This window comes from Cebus imitator, unplaced genomic scaffold (assembly GCF_001604975.1).
Source record: "Cebus imitator isolate Cc_AM_T3 unplaced genomic scaffold, Cebus_imitator-1.0 Scaffold148, whole genome shotgun sequence".
NCBI classification, from domain to species: domain Eukaryota; kingdom Metazoa; phylum Chordata; class Mammalia; order Primates; family Cebidae; genus Cebus; species Cebus imitator.
The window spans coordinates 3,848,205-3,875,039 of NW_016107463.1; the positions used below are offsets into that span (position 1 = coordinate 3,848,205).

At 33.3% G+C, this 26,835-nt stretch overlaps 1 protein-coding gene across 1 annotated transcript in view; it reads left to right on the forward strand.

The window, feature by feature from the left end:
* Window positions 1-24,797, forward strand: part of HCRTR2 (hypocretin receptor 2) — a 110,964-nt gene extending 86,167 nt beyond the window's left edge. The window contains exons 4-7 of the mRNA XM_017542919.2: window positions 980-1,095; window positions 15,955-16,175; window positions 18,888-19,009; window positions 20,780-24,797. Of these exons, the coding sequence (XP_017398408.1) occupies window positions 980-1,095; window positions 15,955-16,175; window positions 18,888-19,009; window positions 20,780-21,009 (689 nt within the window). The 3' untranslated portion in view covers window positions 21,010-24,797. The remainder of the gene's footprint in view (window positions 1-979; window positions 1,096-15,954; window positions 16,176-18,887; window positions 19,010-20,779) is intronic.
* The last annotated feature ends 2,038 nt before the right edge of the window (window positions 24,798-26,835 follow it).

Consider the following 26,835-nt stretch of genomic DNA (forward strand, 5'->3'; position numbering starts at 1 on the left):
CAAATGCAAAAATATGGAACCCGCCCAAATGCTCATCAATCAATGAGTGAATAAAGAAAATGTGGTATATATATACCATGGAATACTACTCAGCCACGAAAAGGAAAGAAATAATGGCATTCCCAGCAACGTGGATGGATTTGGAATCCATCCATAATTCAGGGATGGAAAACCAAACAACATATGTTCTCACTCATAAGTAGGAGGATACAAAGGCATAAGAATGATAAAATGGATTTCAGGGACTAATGTTATGTTTAGTGTTATAAAACCTTAAAATTCTCATTTTATTAAAAGTACATGCATGTATTTTTAATAAAAGCACATACACTCACAGACATACTATGCTTAAAGAGGAATTTTGTATATGTTCCAATAAGTACACAAAAAGAATCACTGTCAAATTTCTGTTGTATTTAGTTTTCAAATTTTTTTTCACATTTGTATTTGGAGATACAACTGGGAGTAGTCTCCCATTTCTCAGGGAACTTACATTCTAATGAGGAAGAATCAATTGTTTATATTTTCTTCCCATTTTAATGAAATCATTAGTTATTAGGTTTTTATTGAGTCATGTCCATTTTGTATATGAAAGTTTACAACAATCCAAATTAATTTTGTTAATAAGCCAGATGTAATCAAGTCAAATAAAAGGACTTTTAATAACTGAACACTTGACTTTTTATAGCAGAAATTAACAAATAGCTAATTGTTATTTCTCTGAGTACATTAAGTGAAATTAAGACTTCACATTTGGTATACTCAGTGTAGGTGTATATACATTTACTCAGAATATACACATATACTGAGTGAAGGTAAGTTGTTAAATATGAATTTGTTTTCTCCTTTGCATATATACTATGACAATGAAATCATATAAAAGGTAAATATGTACTTTGAAGAAAAGCATTGACATGTATCTTTTTTAAAAGTCCATCACTTGTAATGTAAGGTTTTGTTGTTTTGACTTTCATCCCAGGTGAAATTTATCCCAAGATGTACCATGTCTGTTTTTTTCTGGTGACATACATGGCACCACTGTGTCTTATGGTGTTGGCTTATCTGCAAATATTTCGTAAACTCTGGTGTCGACAGGTATGTAATTTCAAATAATTTGCATATGTTGTTCCTCCACACATAATTTGTTATTTGTTATTCCTTCCAAATAATTCACCTGTGTTTTTTAGGATGTACTTACAAACAAAATTTAAGAATTCATTGAACCAATATTACATGTTCAGAAAAGTATTATATTGTGTGTTCTTCTAAAATAATGATAACCTAAACATAGAAATATGTCTGAGCATTTTTAGATTAATATTTAGGAAATGTATTTTATAATCTGATTGGCACTTTACATTTTAAACAAAATTTAACGCCTGTGATTAATTGACTTTTGTCTAGGAATAACATTAATTTTGCTTTCTATGAGAAATAGCAAATAAAAATTCCTTTAGAGTTGTTTGAGACTATAAGTCTAAGAGGTTATATTTTTAATCAGATTTATTTCATAGATTTGAACATATGGGTTAAATCTCCAACTTGAAAGATCTTATTTTTTTAGAAGATTATAAGACTCAGGCAGAATGCATAATTTTAAAACTGTATACAATGCTGATTTTAGGTTACTATACTTTGTTAGATGATTCTGTCTGCTCTATCAGTGAATGTTTGTATTCGTTCACTTAGTTATTCATTCTTCAAATATGTATCATGAACTTTTGACATACATGTCTCATGAAAAAGCTAAAAATTCTACTTTTTGCCATTGAGTAATTCATACTCTAGAGGAAGGACATAGTCAGATGCAGGGTGAACATTACTTTAAATATAAGCACAGAGAATCAGAGCAAGATGTCCTAAAAGGGTATCTAATTCAGGCAAAGTAACATTTAAGTTAAACCTTGATGATTAGAAGGAAATCACCAACAAACACATTTAGTGTTTTTTAAGCTAGAGACAAAGGATATGGCTCAGTCTCTCGAGTTTTGTAAAATGTATCCTAAAATGCCACAGTTCTTTAGATCTATTTCTCTTCTTCTCTAAACTTACAGCCAATAATTAGTTTAATCAGGCTTGTGGAAAGCTGTCGCATTAGTCTGTTTTCTCTGACACATTTTACTCAACTGAAAAGATTTACTGGAGTCATCTTAATTCATTAAAAATATTTCACAAACACTTTATTTGGTCTTGGAGGATGTGTGTTTGTTTTTTTAATCAACCCTTGTCATTCAAAGCACTTTTGAAGATCATCTTTCACTGACTGGATATGAGCAACACTCGTATTTTTCTATACCATGTGGCTTATAATTTCAAAATTTTCTCTTTCTTCTACTTTTACAAAGAAGTCATTTTTTATGACTTTATCAGTGCAACCAGTAGCAACATTTATTAACATTTTGTTTCCCATCATTTTTTTTACTATAAAAACAATTGTGGACCGCTATAAAACATGAGTGGTGATTTTCTAGATGTTGGTGACAGTTTTCTCAGCGCTCTCCACCTGCCTATGAATCCAGTGCTTATATTTTAGGGTGTTTGTTAATGCAGTTTCCTTCTTTTTAGGACCCATACCTATTATTATATCTGTCAAGTTTAGTTAGATTATTCTTCTATTAAAAAATGTGGTTTACAACAACAGTTCTGTTTCACTCATATTACAGGTCAGTGGGGAGGGGTGGCTGGGGCACTGGGCTCCATGTGTTTTCTCATTCCAGAGCCTAAACTAAAGAAATGGCACCTTCTGGGACATGCCATTCTGAGACTGAGAGAAAAAGAAAACTGGAAGAAAAGTGTATTTTCTCTTAGTGTCTTTTATGAACCAGCAGGTGTTACATCTCACTTTTCATTGGCTAAAACAAGTCACGTGGCTGATCTTGACCATGAATTGGGGAAGCATTCTTCTCTAACAGAAAGACACGACAGGTCACAGGGCAATGGGGAGTTTCCTACAAGCTGGGGATGAATAATCTGGAATGATACGATATAGAGAAGTCAAAAACACAAGGGGCAGACTGAATGAATTTAAATCCTGACTCCACCACTTAGTAGTTACATGAATTTTATAAATGACTTAAATTTCTGTGAGTCCCTTTATTCACTTTAAAATGGGGTTGTATAGCATCTTCCTCATAGGTTTGTTAACATGCATTCAGGTGTGTCCAAGGGAGGGAACACAGTTGTGGGTGCTTAGTTTCTGTTTCTTGTTGGGCTAGAAAAGCCCTTTCCTCATCCCTCTTTTTGCTTATTGCCAGAGACAGAAACTAAAAACCATGGCTTCAGGCTAATAAAAGCCTGAAACAAAACAAAATAGAAGTACAACAACAAAATAAGGTGGATTGGACAAGCTTGCTTAGATGAATTCACTCAAGTGCCGAAAATATAGAAAGTGCTCATTAAACAAAATATTTTAATAGATGTTGTTTAATAATGGCCTTTAAACTAATTGTACTTACGTTTCTAAAATAACATGTGTGTGTTGAATTGGTGTATGTGATTTTTTTAATGCATTTTGAAATACCAGTATAGCGCTTCTTATTTGTCTGTCTTCTCTACTCTACTAATATAAAGATAGTCTCACTGTCTTCTTTGTATCCCTAGAAATAGCACCTGCTCAGCACACATCAGTAGCATTTTTCATAAGAAAAAAGTGAGTAGAATAAGAGAAAGTGCTGGGAAAGTTTCAACAAAAGAGGACATAGAAAATCTATTGACCAGTTACTCAGATAAAAGTTTGTAGAAATAGATTAAAATTAGAAGAATTTCTTGAAGGGGAAAAAGCATTTAATGAACATGTAAGAGAAAAGATATTTTAGATTTGGATGGAGATTTTGTTGGGGAATTTTCAGCGTTAAGATTATCCCCTATTTCTTTATTTTTACTAGTTAGTGTGCATTGTATAAAATAGATGATTATAATTTCTTATTCATTTATTTACATATTGAGATACCTTTACAACTTTAAAGATTGTAATATGTCTGTCTTGTTACCATCATATCCATAAACTTTACATGGTACCATCAGAGAAAGTATTTTTAAAAGTTTGTTAAATGAATAGGTGATGCCAAGATCCAAAGAAATTAATTTTCCACCATTTAAACTTAAGTTTGAAATTTCCCAAACTCTAAAATAAATTTTAAAAATAAATTGCATTACAGATTTAGAAATAATCCACATTCTTTTCATGAATTATCCTGATTAGTACAAGCCACCTGATTCGGAAGATTTGCAGTAAAATGCTTGGGCTGTGAAACTAAAATCATTTACAAAACAGATTGAAATGGAAAATGCTAAGTTCAGCTGCCCTCACTTTAGCAGCCACAATAAAGTGAATTGATCCCAAATTGGTAGTTATGTAGAATTCCGCTTGAGCAACTCTCAATTTCCAACTGTTAGTACCATATCTATAAACAAAGTTGTAAGGCGTTATGTGTGCCATAAGCTACATCAAATGAGCCATCAAATGAAGAGCTTGTCCTATTTGCTTAAAATTACAGAGATTGTACTTTTGAATTAGTAAGTGTAAGATTATTAGTGAGCAAATTGTGTGCCGTTGTCTGACTTTCTCAAGAAGTTTAAGCCTCATTAAAAGAATTGGCTAGGCTGGGCGTGGTGGCTCACACCTATAATCCCAGCACTTTGGGAGGCCGAGGCGGGTGGATCACGAGGTCAAGAGATGGAGACCATCCTGGTCAACAAGGTGAAACCTCGTCTCTACTAAAAATACAAAAATTAGCTGGGCATGGTGGCATGTGCCTGTAGGCCCTGCTACTTGGGAGGCTCAGGCAGAAGAATTGCTTGAACCCAGGAGGTGGAGGCTGCGGTGAGCCGAGATCGCGCCATTGCACTCCAGCCTGGGTAACAAGAGCGAAACTCCGTCTCAAAAAAAAAAAAAAAAAAAAAAATTGGCTAATGCTTTGTTGTAATCAACTACTTAAATCCTTCCCTCTCTTTGTTAAATTGTTTTTTTGTTTGTTTTTACAATTTGACCCAGAGTACTCTTGACTGTAGAATTTCAGTCAAGAAATTCTACAGACTATTTTTTAAAGCTCATTTTTTAAAAGAACTAATTCTTAGCTTGCTTGGCCCTTTCATTTTTCTGTCAATTTTTTTTTCTAGTTCAGATCCTTCATATAATTCAACACTAAATCTTAATCATCATGTGAACTTGTGTTAATTTATTTCACAATTATTTATTAAGCACATACTCTGTTTCCAGTATGGTGTGAGGTACTGAGGATGGACTGTAATAGATACTTTGGTCTGAAGCTATAGTTCAGCTTTTCAAGGCCTTTGAAAGACCTTTCTCTTTCCAGTTTTTATCACAAAGTTTTCTGCTGCTTTTTATTCAGCACTCTTCTAAGAGAACTTAAGATCAATAATGTTTGATGATGACAAATCAGTCTAGTGTGAGAAAATAGCAAACAAATTACAATTGCAGGGGCAGAATCAGGAAGGTGGTAGCTCGAGTCCATGCAAAAGTATTAAGGAGCACCAGTAAAGGCAACTACATAGGTAATACAGTAGACAGTATAAACATTTTTATCTTCTGCTATCTGTTGTAAAGAACAACTGCATAAAATAATAGTTATAAAAACGTGAAGATTCAGATTACAGTGTATACAGATGTAATTCAAAAAGGAGGAGGAAATGGAGCTATATTGGAGCAAATTAGCTTTATACTATTAAAATTATATTGGCATAATCTAAGCACATTGTTTAGATTAAGTTGCTAATTTTAATCCCCAGTGTTACCACTAAGAAGATAATTTTTTTGAAAAATGTAGAAATATAGGTAAAGAAACAAAAGAATTAAAATGGTATACAGAAAATACTTAACATCAAATAAAGCAGTAGTGAAGAAATAGAGAAACACAAGAGATACAATATATATGTCACACATAGTAAAATGGCAGATATAAATTATATTTTCTTAACAATTAAAGTAAATGTAAATGGATTAGATACTTCAAAGGGCATAGATTGGCATAATAGATAAAAACCAACCAATAATAAAAAATCCCATGATCCAACTTTACACTGATTAGAGACATACCTTGTATTCAGATATACAAATAGGTTAAATGTAAAATAACAGAAGAAGATGTACTAAAACAATCACAAATAGGGAGTTAATGTGGTTAAGTAAAATTAGACAAAAGAAACTTTAACAAAGAATATGACTATACATAGAGAAGGACATTTCATAATGATGACAGAGTCTATCCATCTGGAAGATATAAAAGTTGTAAACATACATACCTTTAACAACTGAAACCCAAAATACACCAAGCAAAAACTAGGAGAATTCGGGAGACAAATAGGCAGTTAGACAATTAGAGTTGAAAACTGTAATACTCACAAGCAGTAATGGATNAAAAAAAAAAAAAAAAAAAAAAAAAAACACAGGCAGAATATTAACAGGAAAATAAAAGATTTAAACAAAACTATGAAACCACTGGACTTAACAGATATTTATAGAACACTCCATCAAAAACAGAAGAATGCATATTTATCCCACGTGCACATAGAACTTTCTCCAGGTTATAAGAAATGTCCTAAAGCAAGCCTCAATACAGCTTAAACAAACAAAATAATCAAAATAGATTTTCCTACCATGATGGAATTATATTAGAAATTAATTATAGAAAGAAAATTATTGAAATTCACAACTGTTTGAAAATTAAACATGATACTTTTAAATAATCAATAGGTAAAAGGAAATCAAAAAGGAAATTAGAAAATGTTTTTGGGTGAGTGAAAATGAAAACAGCATATATACACATACGAAATACAGCAAAACAAGTGCTCAGAGAGAAATTGATAGCTGTAAGCATCTATATTAAAACAGAGGAAAGACTGTAAAAAAAAAAAAAAAAAAAAAAAAAAAAAACAAAAAAAAAAAAAAAAAAAAAAAAAAAAAAAAAAAAAATGAGAAAAAATCAAAGCCAAAGCAGATAGTAGGAGAGAAATAATAAAGATTAGACAGGGAATAAATGAGGCATAGAAAAACAAAAGAAAAAATATATAATCCTGAAAGTTGGTACTTTGAAAAGATCAGAGAAAATGACATACTTTTTCCTAAGTTAATCTAGAAAAAAGAGAGAAAACGAAAATCACTAACAACAGAAATTATCTTCCCAATTTGATTTGCTTTTGCTTATCTATCACTACTGTCATTACAGAAACAAGAAGAGGATAAGAGAACAGTATGAAAAAATTTATGCCAGCAAATAGCCTAGATGAAATGGACAATTTCATAGAAGACAGAAACTACTGAACCTGACTTAAAGAGAATTAGGAAATCTGAGTAAAGATTAAATTAGTAATCAGGAGACTTCCCACAGAGAGAAGCCCAAGTGGCTTCACCATTGAATTGCACTCAACATCTGAACAAGAATTAATGCCACTCCTTCACAACTTTTTCCAAAAACTACTAAAAGAAGAAACACTCTCATTTCCTTCTATGAAGGCAGAATTTTTCTGATATTAAAACCACAGACATTACAATAAAATAAAACTACAGACTAATATAGTTATAAATATAGATGCGAAAGTATTCAACAAAATGCTCTCAAACCAAATCCAACAATATATAAAAAGAATTATACCCAATAAATCAACTGTGAATTAGCATGCCGTTGGAAGGTGGGTTTAACATATGAGAATCAATCAATGCATATTAATGAAATAAAGCTATAAAATCACATCACCTTAGTAGATGCAGTAAAAGCACTTGAAAAAGATACAATACGTTTTCATGATAAAAACACTCAACCATCTGGGAATAAAGGGGACTTCCTCAATTTGACAAAGATCATCTATGAAAACTTGATAGCTGACATCATACTTAATGGTGAAAGACTGAATATTTCCTTACTAAAGCAGGAACAAGACAAGTATGTCTGCTATAACCATTTTCATTCAATATTGAATAGAATTGATTCTCTGCAGGGCAAACAGGCAAGAGATAATATTAATAGTAATAAAAAATAAAATTCATCAAGATTGCAAAATAAGAGGTAAACTATTTCTACATGTATGTTAGGTGATATTTTATATAGAAAATTCTAAAGATTTTGCAAAAAAATATATTAGAACAAATAAATGAGTTCAGCTAGTTTTCAAGATGAAATATTAATATACAAAAATCCATTTTATTTTTATACATGAGCAAAGAAAAATTCAAAATGAAATTACCAAAAAATAATTTAAATAGCAATAAAATTAACCAAATACTTAGAAATAAATTTAAGAAAACAAGTTTAATAAGAGACTTCAGCCAGGCTTGGTGAGTCATGCCTGGAATTTCAACACTTTGAGAGACTGAGGTGGGAGGATCACATGAGGCCAGAAGATCAAGGCCAGTATGGTCAACATGGCGAAGCCATGTCTCTACTAAAAATACAAAAATGAACCATGCATGGTGGTGCAGTGCACAACTATAATTCCAGCTATTCAGGAAGCTCAGGCATTAGAATCACTGGAACCCAAGAGGTGGAGGCTGCAGTGAGCAAAGATTGTACCACTGCATTCTAGCATGCATGGCAGAGTAAGATTCTTGTCTTAAAAAAAAAAAATAGAAAAAAGCTTTAACATAAACATGTATATTTAGGGAAGGTCCAGAAATTATAGAAACATGGATTCCATGCAGCAGTTATAATCCCCTATAAAGAAAATTATGAATTCACTCTATTGCTGAGGATTCTAACATAGGCAACAAAGATCTAGGGAGAAAATCACCCTATTTTTGTATTTAAAAAGGTACATCTATTCAATGATGTGGTTCTAGTCTCTATGTAGGCAACAAAAATCATCAAAAGGAAATAGCTCTGAATTATTAAAAATAAATATGTTGATCAAATCAATAAAATAGATAATACTCCTTTGATATTTTCAAATCCAATACATGAATATCATTTACAGACCTAATTATTAGAAACTTCAATGAGCAGGCTACAGTTATACAAGTTTCTCTAGTCAGTTCAGAAGTATTTCCATTCAACCATCACATAGTCCATATCTGTAACATCGTGTTCTACATCACCATATTCAGTTTCAGGAAGTTTACCAGCACAATCCTTGAATCATATGTAGTACAGGTTAAGCATCTCTAAACCCAAAACCTAAGTCTAGCTGCTCTAAAATCCCAAACTTTTGAGAGCTAACATGATGCCAGAAGTGGAAAATTCTCCTTCTACCTCATGTGACAGGTCATGTTAAAGTCAGCCAAAACTTTGTTTCATGCCCAAAATTATTAAAAATGTTTGATAAATTTGTTTTAAGACTATGAGTATTGAATGTTTCTAAAACATAATTAAGTTTTGGGTTTAGACTTAAGTCCCATCTAAAAGATACCTTATGTATGGGAAAATAATCCAAAATCAAAAAAAAAAAAAAATCCCACATCTGAAACACTTTTGGTCTCAAGAATTTCAGATAAGGAATATTCAATCTGTACACAACATGTACACCTTCAAGTACAAAATACTGAAGAAATAAAGAAGAACTAAATAAATGAAAAGATACTCCATGTTCATGGATTAGAAGATTCAATCTTGTTAAAGTAGAAATAATCTCCAAATTAATCTATGAATTCAAAGCAATTCCTGTTAAAATTCCAGATGGCTTTCATGTTTTGTGCACAAATTGACAAACTGATCCTAAAATTAATGTGGAAATGCAAGGGACAGAGAATAGCAAAAGTAACCTTGAAAAAGAAAAAACAAATTGGAAAACTTAGCTCTGAATGTCAAATCTTAATAAAAAGCCACAGTAATTAAGACAGCATGGTACTTGCATACAGCTAGTCATATAAATCAATGGAATAGAATTCATAGCCCACAAATAAACTCTCATATTTATGATCAATTGAGTATTGACAAAGGTTTTTAACACAGTTCAATGGGAAAAATCATAGTCCTCACAACAAATGGCGTTAAGATAACTATGTATCCAAATGCAAAAGAATGGAGTTGAACCTCACCTCACACCATATTCAAAACTTAACTCAAAATGAATTATAGAATTATATGTAAGAGCTAATCTTTTAGAAGAAAACACAAAAGCAAATCATCATGACCTTGGCTTAAGCAGTAGGTTCTTAAATATGACACCTAAACCACAAGCAACAAATGACAACATAGATACATTAGAATTGATAAAATAAAAACTTTTGTGCTTCAAACTGCACCATTAAAAAATTTGAAAGCCTATATAATATCTGCAAATCATATATGTGTTAAGGGATTTGTACCCAGAATACATAAAAAATTCTTATGAATTAATAATTTAAAAAATAATTACAAGTAGGCAAAGACTTGAATAAACACTTCTGCAAAGAATATATTCAAATGGTCAGTAAGCACATAAGATGATGCTTAACATCATTAGTTATTAGAGAAATGTTAATCAAAATCATTATGAGACACCTATTCACACTCAATAGCATCGACTTTTTTTTTTTTTATTTTTAAAGGCAGTAATCATTATTGGTAAGGACGTGGAATAATTGGAATCCTCCTACATTGCTGGTGGGAATGCAAGACGATGCAACTGCTTTGGAAAACAGTTTGGTAGTTCCTCAAAATCTTAGAGAATTACCACATTACCCACCAATTCAATCTCTAGCTATATACCCAGAGAACTGCAGACATGTTTACACAAAAAGTTACACACGAATATTCATAACAGCATAATTCATAGTAGCCAAAAAGTGGAAACAATCCAAATGTTATCAGTGAATAAATGGATAAACTAATGGTGCTATATGTAAGCAAAGAAATATTATTCAGCTATTAAAAGACATGAAGCACTGATATATGCTACAAGATTGATGAATCTTGAAAACATACTAAGTGAAAGAGGCCAGGCACAAAAGGCCGTATGTTATATAATTGTGTTTGCATGAAATATTGAGAATAGGCAAATATATAGAGGCAAAATTATTTGTCCTTGGTAGAAGCTGGCAGAACAAAAAATGAGAAATGACTGCTAATGGATTTGGAGCCTCATTTGAGGGTGATGAGAATGTTCTAGATTAGACAGGGGTGATGTGATGATAGTTGCACAACTCTATGAATATTCTGAAAATCATTTATTTAAACCCCTTAAAGCAGTGAGGTTTATAGTATATGAATTATATCTCAATAAACCTTGTTTTTTTTTTTTGAAGAAAGAGCAAAACTGATGGGATATTTTAAATTTTTTTTAATGGAAGAATTATTTCGTTTTCTTTTTTTAGGAAGTTATTCTGCTGAAACCACAGGAAAGCAAAGAAAGATTAAACACACAATTTGATATGTTAATGTAATGAGAGGGTTGTTTTTCCTGTACTTCTGATTAAAGTTTTTTTCTGTACTCATATGGACATTAAAATGGTCCATAGAAGTGCAAAAAATGAAATAACCTATATCAAGTCCCAGAGAGCAGAGGGAAAACCATTTTTTACAAAGAAGTCATAGACTGTGTGACAGCACAATGTTGCAAGATAACAGATCTGGAGTTGGACAAAGGGCCGGAGGCATAGTGAGAAGATTAGGTACTGCAGTTGTCATCCAAGAGGGCCATCTGTACACTCTGAAAGTAGAGCTATTCATAGTGAGAATGAAGCCAAGAATGTGTTAAGGGATGAATGAAGGGACGAATAAAATTATAGTCCTCATGGTAAGAATTTAGCATGCAAATCTTAATTCTAACAGAGCAGTACCGAAGTAAACAAAAAGTGTGTCAAGAAATCATGGAATTTAATCTGAAACTCTTCCTCGGAGTTTGAACATAGTTATGCTCATATGGTGTTGGGTGCAAGGGGCAAGGAAAATTTTTATGTTTTCCTGCTGAACAGGGAAAAGTAAGGAGGTTATTGTTTCATATGAGACAGCCAGTGCCTACCAAATATTTGTTGTGCTCTATGATGATGAAATGGATAATGGTTATAGAATACGGTAAGGGGAAAGGAGCCTTGTCCTAGAAGTTTCTTAGCACTTAGCAAATGGAACAGGTGTTTGCTATGTATTAAGAAAAAGCATCATCCAAACTCTCAGACTCATCCAGCCATGAACTTAACTCCGCTCCTCTTCCTCCCAGATAAAATTCTTGACTTATTTCCATTTGTCATTTTTTTCTCACTCACCGCCACCTCCACTGATTGCTCAGCCCACTTCAACCTAGTTTCAGCTTTCATCACTACAGTGAAACTGCTTACACAAAGGTCACCAATGATTTCAAAGCATATGTATTTTTAAAGTTTATTGTTTGGTCTTTTGCCATCATTAAGCAATGTTACTCATGATTTAATTGCTCATGTACTTTCTTCCTACATTGACTTGAATACTTTTTGCTTTGAATACTTATCTTTCCTTCCCTGGCCAGTAAATGCCACTTTCCATGTTTTAAATGAGGTGAATATCAAATATATACATCAGACTAGTCCTCTGGGATACATACAAATACACATCAACACTCATTGTACCTTTATTATAAATCTTGAAATGAGTTTTTATAAGTCCTGCAACTAAAGTTTAAAAAAAAATACATTCTTTTTTTTAATTGTTTTGGCTATTCCGGGTCTTCTGCGCTTTCATAAAAATTAAAATCAGTACTTTAATTTCTACAAAAAAGACTGTTGTGGTATTGAATGTGATGAATTGCATTAAATCTATATATCAGTTTGGGGAGAATTGCCGTATTGACAATACTAAGCCTTTTAATGCATGAGCATAATGACTCTATTTAGGAGTTGTTGTCTCTTTGCAATGTTTCATCATTTTCAGTATATATTTTGTCAATATTTTATGAAATCTGTGCCTAAAACACATTCTGTTACTGAAACTTTTAAAATTTAATTTCCCATTTATTGCTAGTATATAGAAGTGCAATTAATTTTTGTCTGTTGACTTAGTGTTCTGCTTCTTGCTAAATTCTTTTATAAGTTCTAGTGGGTTTTTTGTGGATTCTTTAGGATGATCTTTGTAAGCAATAATGTCTTCTTAATAGAACCAATCTGTAGACATATTTATTTATTTACTTATTTATTTTTCTTTCCTGCTTGTATTGGCTCAAAGTCCAGTACAATATTCAGTATAAATGGCGAGAGAAGACTTGATTTTTTGAATGGTAAGCCAACACTTCATTGCTAGAATAAATCCAATTGAGTAAGTGGTATCATCCTATTCTGATATATTGCAGGCTTTGATTTGATAACATTTTTAAGGAGCTTTCTATCTCTAATCATGAAGGATATTTAGTTGTTAGCTGTCTTTTGTTGTCATATCTTTAAATTATCAAAATAAATGTGGCCTCATGAAATTTGTTGAAAAATGCATTTTCTGTACATTTCATCAAAAGTCTGAATAAAAGTGGTATTAGTTATTCTTTACTGTTTGATTGAATTCATTAATGAACCTATCTGGGCCTGGAGATTCTTTTGTAGCAAGATTGTAAGTACAGTGTCAGTTTTGGTCAACTTTGTCTTTCAAGGGCTTTGTCCGTTTCATGTACGTTGGCAAATTTGTTGTTTATTCATAATATTTTTAATGTTTGTAGCGTGTTTGCACCTTCCTCATAACTTTATCCTGGTCACAAACACTTTTTAAGACAGAGTAGGTTTTAAGGTACATCATGTACATGCTATTTCTAATTCATAACTATGGTAATATATTTTTCAGGGTATATTTTTGTGTTAAATATGATTATAAAGTTTAGTTATAATTGTGAAATAAAAGCAGAGTGTGCGTATTTTACTCAATTCTCCTCAGTGTCTGCTTAATTAAAATCTATAAGGTTTACAATACTGTAGTTTTAGGGATGCATTAAGGATTATTAATGCATAGTTTCTGGAACTCAGTAATGTCAGTTATTCCTCTTGATTTTATACTGACTTTCTCTGGATTCTCAGTGTCTCTAGACAGCATATCAATGGAGAAATTTATGTGTCCTCAAAATGAGTACAGGATTCAGCATCTTCTATCTTTATTTAGGTCATCATTTAAAAAGGGCAACACTACATTTTATTTTTCCTGATTTCAGGGACCATAACTATGCTCCCCATAGCTGTTTTTTCTTTATGAGAACTGTTGTTTTCTTTGTTGTGATTTTGTTTTTGTTTTTTGAGACAGAATTTTGCTCTTGTTGCCCAGGCTGGAGTGCAATGACGAGATCTCAGCTCTCACCGCAACCTCCTCCTTCTGGCTTCAAGCAATTCTCCTGCTTCAGTCTCCTGAGTAACTGGGATTACGGGCATGTACTGCCATGCTTGATTAATTTGTTTGTATTTTTACAAAATACAAAATTTGTTTGTATTTTTAGTAGAGACTGGGTTTCTTCATATTGGTCAAGCTGGTCTTGAATTCCCGACCTCAGGTGATTGAGAACTGTTTCTAATGGTTGCTGAAGTCATCAGATGCAAAATGTTGATTCTCTCCCTTGGGGGAACAGTCAGTGATATAATCACTAAAGTTTAATTGATCTCTCAGAGAACATTTAGAAAACAGTTCGGGATCATTTAGCAGACACATATCGGCTTTTCACGATAGGAAGTATTCTGGAACTTTCAAACATTCATTGCTGGAGTTGTTTTTAAAAATTTCTGTTTAAAATGAGAATCACAGAAGAGAAGGTTCCTGTCTGTCTCCAACCAATGGATTAAAAGATTGAGTTGAACCACTACTATGTAAAAAGGGTTGTCTACATGAGAAGACATACAGAGCGAGAAGACAAATAATTTATCAGATATTTTCCATTTAAGGCAGGTTTCTGTTAACATCATTTGCTTCTTCAAGAGAGAATATGGTCAAAGGAAATGCCATATTAATTTATCTGTGTGGACATTTATGTAAAATTCTGTTCTCAAATTAAAGATTATTGAACAGACTTTGATCTTGTGGTGTAAAAAGCAACAAAATCTATCCAATATCTATTCTGAAAGACCACAAGGACACATTGTTCAGTACTGGTTTGCAGCACAGAGACAAAAAGCAAAAGCTGAATAATCTAAATAGAATGAACGTGGCCTTATCTTACGCTTGTTGGCACATTTTCCCCTTTAAAAAATTATGCATGCTGAATTTTATTGTTGTGTTGACTAAACCCTATCAATCTTCGTGAGCTTACAACTAAGAAAATATTATACTTGGAGGGACTCCCTGCTATTATCAAATAACTTTGAAAAGAAATGGAAAAGTACAAGTTGTGTAACTATTCTTACAAATTCCAGCTATTGGAAATAATGTAAGACCACAAAAAATCCTCAATGGTTTTGTGTGCATTTTAAAGGGCTGGACCACAAAATTTGTTTCAAACAATTTTATAACTACAAATAGTGAACAACAGAGAATACTTGATTTTATATACATACATATATACACACACACAACACACACAGACACGCGCGCGCGCGCACACACACACGCACACACACATATATTCTTTCATTCAAAGGTTTGCTTTGTCTGAACTTGAGAAGCAGAAAACCTAAAAAGCTTTGGGAAGTTGAGTCCTATTTTTCTGTCTGGCAGCAGATGGCAGTATTGATGCGTGAAAAAAAAAAATCCATAAAGGTTGCTTGATGTTAGTTGCTGAGTTTTCCTTTTCTTTAAACTTTACTATCTGAGCTGAACAAAAATTCCTAATAAGATAATATGGCTGTCATCCCTTTATCATTCTCCTTTCCCAGGCTTTTATCTTTTACAATATCTTTTCCACTTGCAGCTTTCTTTAGACGTTGACAAAATTTTGATGTTTCAACTTTTTTTTTCCACCCAAACTCCTATTTGGCATTCGACTGAATTAATGTCAAGCACATACTAAGCTCAGCAAATGTTCTGGAGAAGCAGGCGCTCAAAGCTCCCAGACCTCAGGCGTCTGGAAACCTTTCCTGACTGTGTTTTCTAATTACTTCCCCAAAGTGGAACTTTCCTAAGTCAAATTGCAATATGGGTCTGTCTCTTCTCCTTACAGATCCCTGGAACATCATCTGTAGTTCAGAGAAAATGGAAGCCCCTGCAGCCTGTTTCACAGTGTCGAGGGCCAGGACAGCCGACCAAGTCCCGGATAAGCGCTGTGGCTGCTGAAATAAAGCAGATCCGAGCCAGAAGGAAAACAGCCCGGATGTTGATGGTTGTGCTTTTGGTATTTGCAATTTGCTACCTACCAATTAGCATCCTCAATATGCTAAAGAGGTAAAACATATCTGTTATTTAAAAATGAAATAGCTTGCCATTTCTTGGTTCTTAATTAACTTTTTTTTTATACCGGGCAGAGAAAAATCTAAACTTTCTGCCTAGATACCTTGCCAGGCCAGAAGACTCAGTTATGTTGTTGCCAGCAGGTACGGCGAACTGCCTTTAAGAGTGCTGAGACATGTGCTCTTGTCCATGCGTATTCTCAGTTGCATGGCAGACATAAAACAGATGTTTCTCCAATCTCTTCAAGCTAGTTGCTAAACCTTAGATGCAGACAAAGTTCTAATGCATAGCATCTCATTTACAGCTTGTAGTTCTTTCTTGATGAGAACAAATGGGTTTTCTAAAACTTCTTTTCCAAAAAAATAGCCCCTTGTGAGAGAGTTCTATCTTAAAGATAGAAAAAGATAAGAAACTTTTGTTAGTATGTGAATTATACTTAAAAGTGCATTGGCGAGCACTTTAAAAAAAAAAAAAGCAATCAAGGCAGATGTGTATGTCGAATGTCTAAACAGAAAGAAAGAAAATTAATTTCCTGAAGTCACTGAATCACCTCAGGACAAATATTAATAAAAATCAGTTAGAGAAAGTATGTTATTTGTTACAATGCAGGCACAACTGTTAAGTTTAAGAAATTGACCAATGCCATGAACAGCAGATACAGAAGCAGTGGTACCCAGTGAACTTCATGACCAACCAACTTTATTGGGAATTATCAAAACTGTTGCACATAGACTGGTCCCAAGGCAATACCAATTCTGTTTATAACAGGCTTCTAAGTTAAGCTAGAATTGCTCCTCTCCCTTTTCCCTGTCAGAGTCAGTATCATATCCCTCACAGCTGGGAATTCTGGAGAGAGGGAGCATTGGCTGGAGTGAGAAGAAAGGTGGTATAACTGGCTGCAAAGAGTTTTCATTCTCTTTGGCCCCTGTTTTTGATTTTTTAATGGCTTTTTCAATGACGAGGAAATGGAGAATAAAATTTTCTTCAGTAATACTATTTCCTGTAATCCCAGCCTTAAAGACATAAAATTTTTGTGGCCTGGGTCCTTGAGATATATGCTGGCTTGCAAGAAAACAAATTATTTTGCCCTTCATATCTTTTCATCCTTTGCTTCTTTTTTTTTTTCTCATAGAAATTTAATACAGATTTATTATGGCCACTTGCTAGATAGTGTCTTCTGCTTTTAAGAACTTTATAAACATGTTATGTTACTGGATGGGTTTTCTTCTTTCTCTTTTTAATCTTCTTTCTCTTTTAGTCAGTGTAAATTCAATGAAAATTGAATTTACCTCTCTCTGGGTTGTGTATTTGGATTCCTGTATCTCAGAATTTGCTCCTTCTTTTTATTTCCAAATACTTTCTTGGTCAGTAATATTTGTCTGATTCTTCTGACTCAAATCCCTTCCTTTCCAAGAAAAACAAATAACTTTCAAAGCAGTGAGGCCATGTTAAATTTAAAATATTTCAAGTTTTTGGGCATCTTCCTCTTTTCTACAACATAAAAACTTTTGAAAAAAAAAAGAACTTGAAAATTGTTTTTCTTGTTACCACACACATTTTTTTTTCAAATGTTTGTATCTTTCTTTGTCCTTGCATGTTAAATTTGTTTTTTCTTTCTACCACAAAAACCATTCCTAGCTTATTCTCCTTAAAACTTAACTTTTTGCCAGATTAGTCAAAACCAGTTTATTTATAGCAGTTCAGGTTTGTCCAGGATTTCAAAGATATTTTGAGGTGAAGACTGATAACATAGATAAAGAGTGATGACACATGCCTTTTGTTCACATTGTTTCACTCTATATAGTATTTTTGTAAAAGTCTAGTACTCTTTAGAGTATCACCTTATATAATAAGTGCATTTTTGTCATGCTATCTTGTTGTAAAACACACATACACATACTGTTGTTAAACGCACACACACACACACACAAATGAGGCACAAATCACACAATCAAAGATGGTGACTTTAGCAGGAAAAATATATCATCCTTGGCCTATAACCTTGTTGTGTAGCTGTAAGTTATCTGTTGTAGGTTAGTGATTAGAATTTGGTAGATGGGACATTTCTAAGTATGGAGAAAATTTTTAAATAGTCTTTAAAGATAGCATAATAAAATATTTTTTAAAGTTTAAAATACGTGAAAAATTAACACATTAATTTTTTTAAAAATTACCAAATTTCTCCCTATTGAGAACTGTTTCTTCTCTGGGTATTAAGGAGTCCCAGAAGGCAAGTTTCAGATAGTCCAGGATGATTGGAGTTGAAGGCATATGGTACTTTGATCAATACATAAATGAAAGTATGAAAAAGTATTTAAAGACTATCATTTAGGAGTGATTTTCAAATGATACACATAACGGAATATTAATACAACATAACTCAATTGTATTTAGAAAATGAAATAAAGAAGATATAAATTCAACTTCTGTATTCTTATTCACAGGAAATACCACGTCTGCTATTTTTGGGGAGGGAGAGAACCTTCTCTGACCTGGCTTGGCTTTTGATTTATTAATTGTGCTGTGGAGGTTCTGTTCAGGCACTGAATGTATTCTAAACCAATTATGGGTTCAGAAACCAATCTGTGGTCAATGCCTGCAACAGAGGAGGACAGGGGTCAGACCAACCTCTACTAATAGCCTTGTTCACCTTGGAATTTAATTATTTTATTAAAAGATACTTTTCTGTTGTTTTTTTTCCTACAGAGTATTTGGGATGTTTACCCATACCGAAGACAGAGAGACTGTGTATGCCTGGTTTACCTTTTCACACTGGCTTGTGTATGCCAATAGTGCTGCTAATCCAATTATTTATAATTTTCTCAGTGGTGAGTTTTCAACTGTTTCTTCTATAAGCGACAGTTCTAACCAAGGATGAGGAATCGATGACCACTCTTCAATTATATGAAGAGTTCAGTTGCTATTCAATATATTTTTCCCCTGACCTGATTTGTCTTGAGCATGTTCCTTTTTGAAGTAAAAATATTTGTTACCGAACTCATCAGAGAAAATAAACTAAGTGATTTTTTCCATGTAATACTTATAAGAAATGTTATAAATAGAAGAAAAGTAAACATTCTGAGAAATCGATAACACAAAATCTTACATGACATACTTTAAACTCATGATTTGCAAAAGTATAAAATACTTTGTTCTGTTTTGCTTTGCTGTATTATTCCTTTTCCAAAATGTGTAGCCTAACTGAGACAGAATTGAGACCTATTCACTTTAACATATTTTGCTATATTTACATTTCTCTTGTGAGTATCATCTCTTGGATTTATCTCAATATTTCCCACTGACTACCCAACATTTCCCGTTGACTACTCCTAGATAACGCATAAGTTAAATAACATAAACTTACGTATATTTATAACTTATCCAATTTATATCTGTTTATGGAATTAATATAATTATAAAATTCACCTACTTCACTATTGTTTTATTCACATTTTGCCTTACTGACTTTTAGAATTATGTTTTAATTAGCTACATCTTTACATTACCTTAATCTCCAACTCATTGGCTATTTCTTTGTTATTTCTATTTTCAAATATATGATGATTTTATGTGAAAGAATAGAAATTCATTTTGTGGTGTATTTATTAAATCACATGCATCTTCCAACTTTTATCGTTGGCTTTCTGCTTGCATAGGTTGAAAAAAAAGGCAACCAATTAAGTTGTTGAGAAATAAAAAATCTAGCACAATGTCTGAAGCTCTGAACCTCACGCTACGCAGATAAAGGCTATGAGGAAGTTATAATGAGAATCAGTGTTTGAAGCAGAAGTCACAGGACGATGTCAAAGTCAAAGTGTGGGGAGAAAAGTGAGCTAGAGGAGGCAAAATCACTGATAACTTGTTCATGTGACTGCTATCATGCTGGGCCCAGGAACATTCATCTTCTCATGTAATCACTAATAACTCAGTGGGTAACTGAGGCTAAAAGAGAAGAAATGATGATTCCTAATAATGCCATTCACAGTAATAAAAGTGACTGATTCATTCTCATAGTTCTCCAATATTTCCCATGTAATTGGAAGACAAGGAATATCTTCTGCAGTATTTTTCCCTCTTCGCTTTTTGTTCTTTCTTATATAGATTATAAAACTGGAAATTTTCTAGATATCTGGGTGTATTTTTTTCTAGATATTTTATGGATTTAATTGTTTCGGTATTAGAGTAAAACACAGGGGTAGTTTTTACATGATTTTGACTTTATATGACATGTTTCATTGTGTTTACTTATTAAATATCTCTGAGCATTCTTCTACTGATGATCACTTCCATTATAGTTATGTAGGTAAAATATACCAATATGTGTAAATATATGAGGTTTGAGTATAAAAGAATGAAACAAACGCTAAGCACCATACATGAAAGGCAGCCTCATTATTTTATAGAAATACTTCATTGTTTCAAGAGTCTACCAAGCTTCCAATAAACTCAATTTCCTTTTTCTATTTTCCCCATATTTGCAAAATAGTACACCTCATTGTTAGTTTGGCTCAAGGGAGCAACTCAGTTGTACCCTATTCATGATTTGTCGAAGCATTTATGCATAATTCCTTTTCCTTTCATTCTCTCTGGTTTGCCAGGAAAGTTTCGAGAGGAATTTAAAGCTGCGTTTTCTTGCTGTTGCCTTGGAGTTCACCATCGCCAGGAGGATCAGCTCACCAGGGCAAGAACTAGCACAGAGAGCCGCAAGTCCTTGACCACTCAGATCAGCAACTTTGATAACATATCAAAACTTTCTGAGCAAGTTGTGCTCACTAACATAAGCACACTCCCAGCAGCCAATGGAGCAGGACCACTTCAGAACTGGTAGAATATTTATTTATACGACAAGGATACTTGAGTAAAACTATCCTTTTTAAAATCACTGGGAACAGAAATTTTATTATCCTATTGATGTGAAGCTAAAATTACTTGTGAATTCTTTTTGTTTTTTAATCTGTTGCTCTTTGGAGATTAGGAAAAAAGTCAGTGTAAAATGATTTCTAAACTTTTGATTTAAATATGTAAGAAGTTTAACCCTCAACCGAACTTATTTGAGACAATTTCGCTTTTAGCTTCATGTATTAGAATGTGTGTCAATTAAATGTTTAAACATTTCTAACTCTTCGTATAATCCCTAATTATTTTAATCTCTCGTATTTAAATTGGTTCTTAATTACCAAAATCTATCCAATGATTTTTTTGCCACTAAAAGAAGTAGCAATTACTAATTCTGAATTAATAATAGACATATGTTAGTTGACTTAATAGTTTTTTTTTTGAAAAATCACAAGACTGTTGTTATAATGTGATATCTAAGAAAACATTTATATATAAAATAGCATATTGTATTAGGTAATTCAAAAATTATCTTTCAAAACTACGTACTCACTCATTTACACAATTTTCTCAGGTTTGTAAATCGACCATTACTAACATTTCTTGTCTCAACATATGGCCAGTAAGACTGTATTACAGTAAAAGTTTTAACATAATTTTCATCTATAAGGAAAGACTTCAACACTTAAGAATAAGCAAAATCACATCATTATGTTCTTTTAACAACAACAAAAAAATGACATAGTCAACCTTGCTGGATTAAATTAAAAATGCACCACTGTGCTAGGTGCTAGGGAATGAGGTGGGATAGATGCAAACTTGCATTTGAAAGAGCTGCAGACTAGTGAGGGAGACATGTTGACAGGATGCAAGGCAGCAAAACATCTGGGGGACGATTCTTGGTCATGGCAGACCAGTGAAGCTACAAAGGACAGTGGTCTTCACCAGAAAGCTTGTAGCACAGTTGCCCTTTTTTTCAATTTAATTACAGTGACAGTCGATGTCAGTGGATTCCATCTGGGCCTGGGGCTGAGTACCAGGTGGTTAAAGAATAGAGGGGCTTGCTCATAACTCACACATAAATGAATAGACTATCGTGTATTTTGTAGAAAATGTAAGATCTAGGAGTCAAAGCACTGAATATTCAAATTTATTTCCTTGAAAAATTCTTCAGATTTGAATATTTACCTGAAAATTAAAAGTAAAATAAGTGTTTATGAAAGATTATTTTCACCTCATATGATGGTAACAGGTGAAAGTTCTGATTGTCTTGAAAGAAAAGATATGGAGCACAGTATAAAAAAATTTCATAGAAAATTAATTTTTGTTATTTTCTCATTTTGTCATTACTCTCAGAGAAAAGTAATACAACCTAATTATCCACAATTTGTTTTCAAATCTTGAAATTTGGGATTCTGTTACCTTGTGCCTTTTATGACTCAAAGCAAAAACTATCTTCCTATACAAGGTTTATTGAGATCATGTTGTAAAATATCAGCACGAAATCAGTGAAAGCAAAGTATTTTAACTCTCTCCTTTCTCCCCTTTGTATATTTCAAAACTTCTTTTCTTATTTATGCTGCATGAAAGGAGAGTTGTAATTTTCAGATTGTATGACAGCACTTTAAATAGTTTGAGGATAACTTCAAATAACATTGATAATATGCCTTAATAGCCAAGTAATAGCTCAGAGGAAGAGTAACTTCCTTAGACCCAGAAACACTTATTTAGAATTTGAGAGAGAGAAAAGGGAGAGAGATTGGGAGGGAAACGGGGAGAGAAAGGAAAAGACTGACTAAGAGAGCAGCAGTTATGTGATAGATGGGAAGTCAGAATTCCTTTGCTCTAAATCAGTGATTCTCAAAAATGTGGTTTCTATACCATCAGCATCAGCATTATCTGGGAACTTACTGGACATGCAAGTTTCTACCCTATCCCACACCTACGTAACCAGAAACTTTAGGGGTGATAGCCCAGAAGCTGTGTGTTAACAATCCCTATAGGTGATTCTGAAACTCTTTAAGATTTGAGATCCACTGCTTTCAGTGATACCACCTGACATCAGTTTATTAGCCTGCGTGAAATAGTCTTTTACTGCACGGGTATCTATCTACAACAGGGGCCACCGTCATCGCTACCCTCAATGTGGCTGGATGTCTGAAGGGAAAAACTAAGTATCAGTGTTGATTCTCACTCTTGTCATCTTATTAGAAAAATAACAGTCTACAAAACAATTGCTACTGTGTTATAAGTGCAGTGTGAAAGAAGACTGGTTTTAAGGCACTTGTGTGCTTTTGTCCAACTGGATGACTTGAGTTTTTAAAAGTTTCAAATCCCTATCTTATTTAAACTTATAAAGTGTTTTGCAGACAGTTTCTAAGAATGGTCATTGCCTGGAAGGAGAAATAAAATAAAATAAAACTAGTACTTAAAAGAAACTCTGGGAATGCAGTAGACTGTGTACATAGCACTCAACATGTAAATCCAGGAATCCTTCTAAAGGGTCTAGATTTAGTATGATTACCTTAACAGGACAAATGACAAAGAAACAGGTGTCCCCAAAACCTGCCAATGTTATGAAACAAAGAGGCAACTATTTACCTCATTATTTGCTAATGACACAAATGCAAAGTCTTTCGAAAGAAATATGTTGGGACTGTTTTATGCTATACCTTGAATGTGTATCTCTCTCTCTCTCTCTCTCTCTTTTTTTTTTTTTTGCTATATTTCAAAGATTTAAGTTGTCAATATCATTGAACTATTTTTATCAATAGGAATGATATAATTTTATCTAACACCAAATCCATTTTAACTTGTTATTTCTGAACTTCTACAAAACCACGAAAACCTTCATACATGAATATTTAGTCTTGGCTAAAGATTACTCCTAGTTTGTAAGGAAATTTACTTCTAAATTTCCAAAGCGTGGAGAATTTATTGGCCTTTAAGCCTGTGTTATAAATTATTGATGAGTTAATTGCAAGTGGCAGATACAATGACCTTGAATACTACTCCCAGTACACGTTGTTTTAATGAAGATTAAGGTAAATATGGTTATAAAATTTGTCAGGCTATGCTTAAACCTGAAATATCCGAATGGCAAAAAATCCCAAAGCTGTTTATGGACCCAAATTGTGAGGAGGGCTATTATTATTTTAATACTAGTGTAATAATAGAATGCACTTGATGTAAATTGTAATAAAAATCAACTGCATTTCAAAAAAGAAATCTTGCTAGTCGTTACAATTTAGAAAGCTTTTCAGTGTCAGTTTTACAACAAATGCCTTTTCTACTTCCTACAAGTCACAAGTTAAAAAAAAGTAATTCCACTAAGTTTTATTCAATTAGTTTTCAAATTGCATGAAACCAAAAAAAAAAAATAGGTTTTTTAGAGACAATATATCAATAGAGAAAACATTGTAAAAATCTACTCTATTACCTTATCTACCACAAGAAATAAAGTACAAAGGCATGAAAAACACTAATTTCCCAAAGTTCAAAGAGAATTGTTTTCTATACAACTGCTGCTACTAACAAAGGGTAACACCCCTCTCCACTTGCCACGTATTTCTAGTCTCTTTTCTTTATACTCTTTGGAGTTAAATGTCTTTTATGTTTTTCATGAAATGTATTTCTATAATTGTTGTATCCCATGTGTGTAACATTATGTCAGTTGTTTAACAATTATCTGTCTTGAAATTCTTTATGCCTGATTGTACTGTGTCTTCATGAAGAAATCTCTTATCAAATCGGATGTGATTACACACTTACTGCTGTAAAGGATGTGCATTATGTAGTTTTTAAGTAAAAACCATATCGAGAATTCTATAATCACATTCACATTGCCCCCTCTATTGTATGAAAAATCTTGTTGTTGTTGATTAGATAAGTTGGATATTCACTCATAGTTAATGTCAAATCTTTGCAGTTAAGGATTGAATTAAGCCCTCTGGTGCGGTACCTAATGATCAAAACATTTTTTCCAATAAGTTTATATAACCATGGATAATCATGATATAAAAGGTTTTTAATGTTGTTTTTAAGAGCAGGTTCTATCACAAAGAAGGTTATCACTGGTACAGAAATATTTCATAAAAGTTATGAAAAACAGATACATAGAGCATTACATTTTGGAGCTTTTATCTGAGTGGAGAGATTTAGTCTACATTGACTGAGAGAAAATCATGACCTCACGATTTTCAATTCATTATCAGACTGGTAAGTGACATTACATAATTAATTTTTTTCTGGGCCATTTTGTGTAAGGCATTTAGGATTATTTCATGTTCACTGATAAATTTTAAATGTATATTTTCTGCCTTTCAAATTTTATCTAAATAATTCTGAGAAATTCCAGAATCAGACACTTAGGATATTAATTTAAAAATCCATTTTTATTCAGTACTGTTTATTCTAACTTTTATAAAAAATGAAGCCAAAGTATCCCATCAAGGTAAATACTTGACTCCTATAAAATGTGATTTCAGTAGGGGTCTCAAGAGTGAGTCAACCTTTTCCTGGTGAAATTACAAAAAAAACAGGTTATTCAGTGGTAACAACGTTTTGCTCTAAGTAATCCATTAGCACAGACTAGCTACTTGACTACTCTTCCTTCTGGAGCCAGCCCTGAAGAGTGGTCACAGCATCTTCATTTTTATCCAGGCCAATGGCCATGCGTGAGAAGTTGGGTAGCAAAATTCTGGAAGCGCCTCTTTGGTCTTGCTCTCCTTTCACTGTTTTCTCGCTCTCCACCTGTAATGCTCACCCCCAGTTTCAACATCAAGCTAAGTATCAGCAGCCCTCCCTCCACAGCATGCCTTGCCCTGCAGAACTCCTGGTCCTTCATTTAGCCCAACCTCATCCAGTTGCCTAGGCTTGTGTTGTCTCCTGAGATGAACAAATGACAAGTAGCTAATCTGAGAACAAATGAAGCAGAGCTGACAAAAATGTAAAACATTTACTTTTTTATATCAAATTTTTGTTTGTTTGTTTGTTTTTTGAGACAGTGTCTTGCTCCATTGCCAGGCGTCATGCTGGAGTGCAATGGCGCAATCTCGGCTCACTGCAACCTCTGCCTCCCGGGTTCAAGCAATTCTCCTGCCTCAGCCTCCCGAGTAGCTGGGACTACAGGCACATGCCACCATGCCCAGCTAAGTTTTGTAGTGGAAATGGGGTTTCACCATGTTGGCCAGGATGGTCTCAATCTCTTGACCTCGCGATCTTCCCACCTCAGCCTCCCAATGTATTTTTTAAAGAAAGCCATTCATTTTCCTCCCCAAATATTTATGTTTACAAGTGGTCTTCTGAATCTGTGTCAACTCTCTTTCCAAGCCCTAGCTGAGCTTCTTGCTTCGAGCTGGAAGGGATCCTAGTTTTGAGAATCTTGTTATGTTAAGGCCATGGCAGGTTAGTGGGGAGATATGTCTGAGGAGGTACCGCTTGTGACACCTTCAGAAACAAAACAGCTATTGCATTACTTTTCATAGGCCCAGGCCCTGAGCAATAGCAAAACGATAACACTTAATTTTTTAAAAAAACAGTTGTTTACTAGGTAATCAATTTAAGGTAATATTTTAATCACCGAGGAAGGATGGTACAAACAAAATGTTTGTGGAAATGGAAAATCCTCAACCGGGCATAGCAATATGAAGCTTACCTAACTTATTATAGATGAGATAACGAGAACATCTTCAGTAAAGAAGCGGTGTTCCTTTTCACAGGGGCACAGATTTAAAAGCTCTGTTTATCTGGTTTTGGTAGACTAAGTGAAAGACTTGCCTATAAAGCTGAGTCTAGATCATATAGCGTGTTCATTATA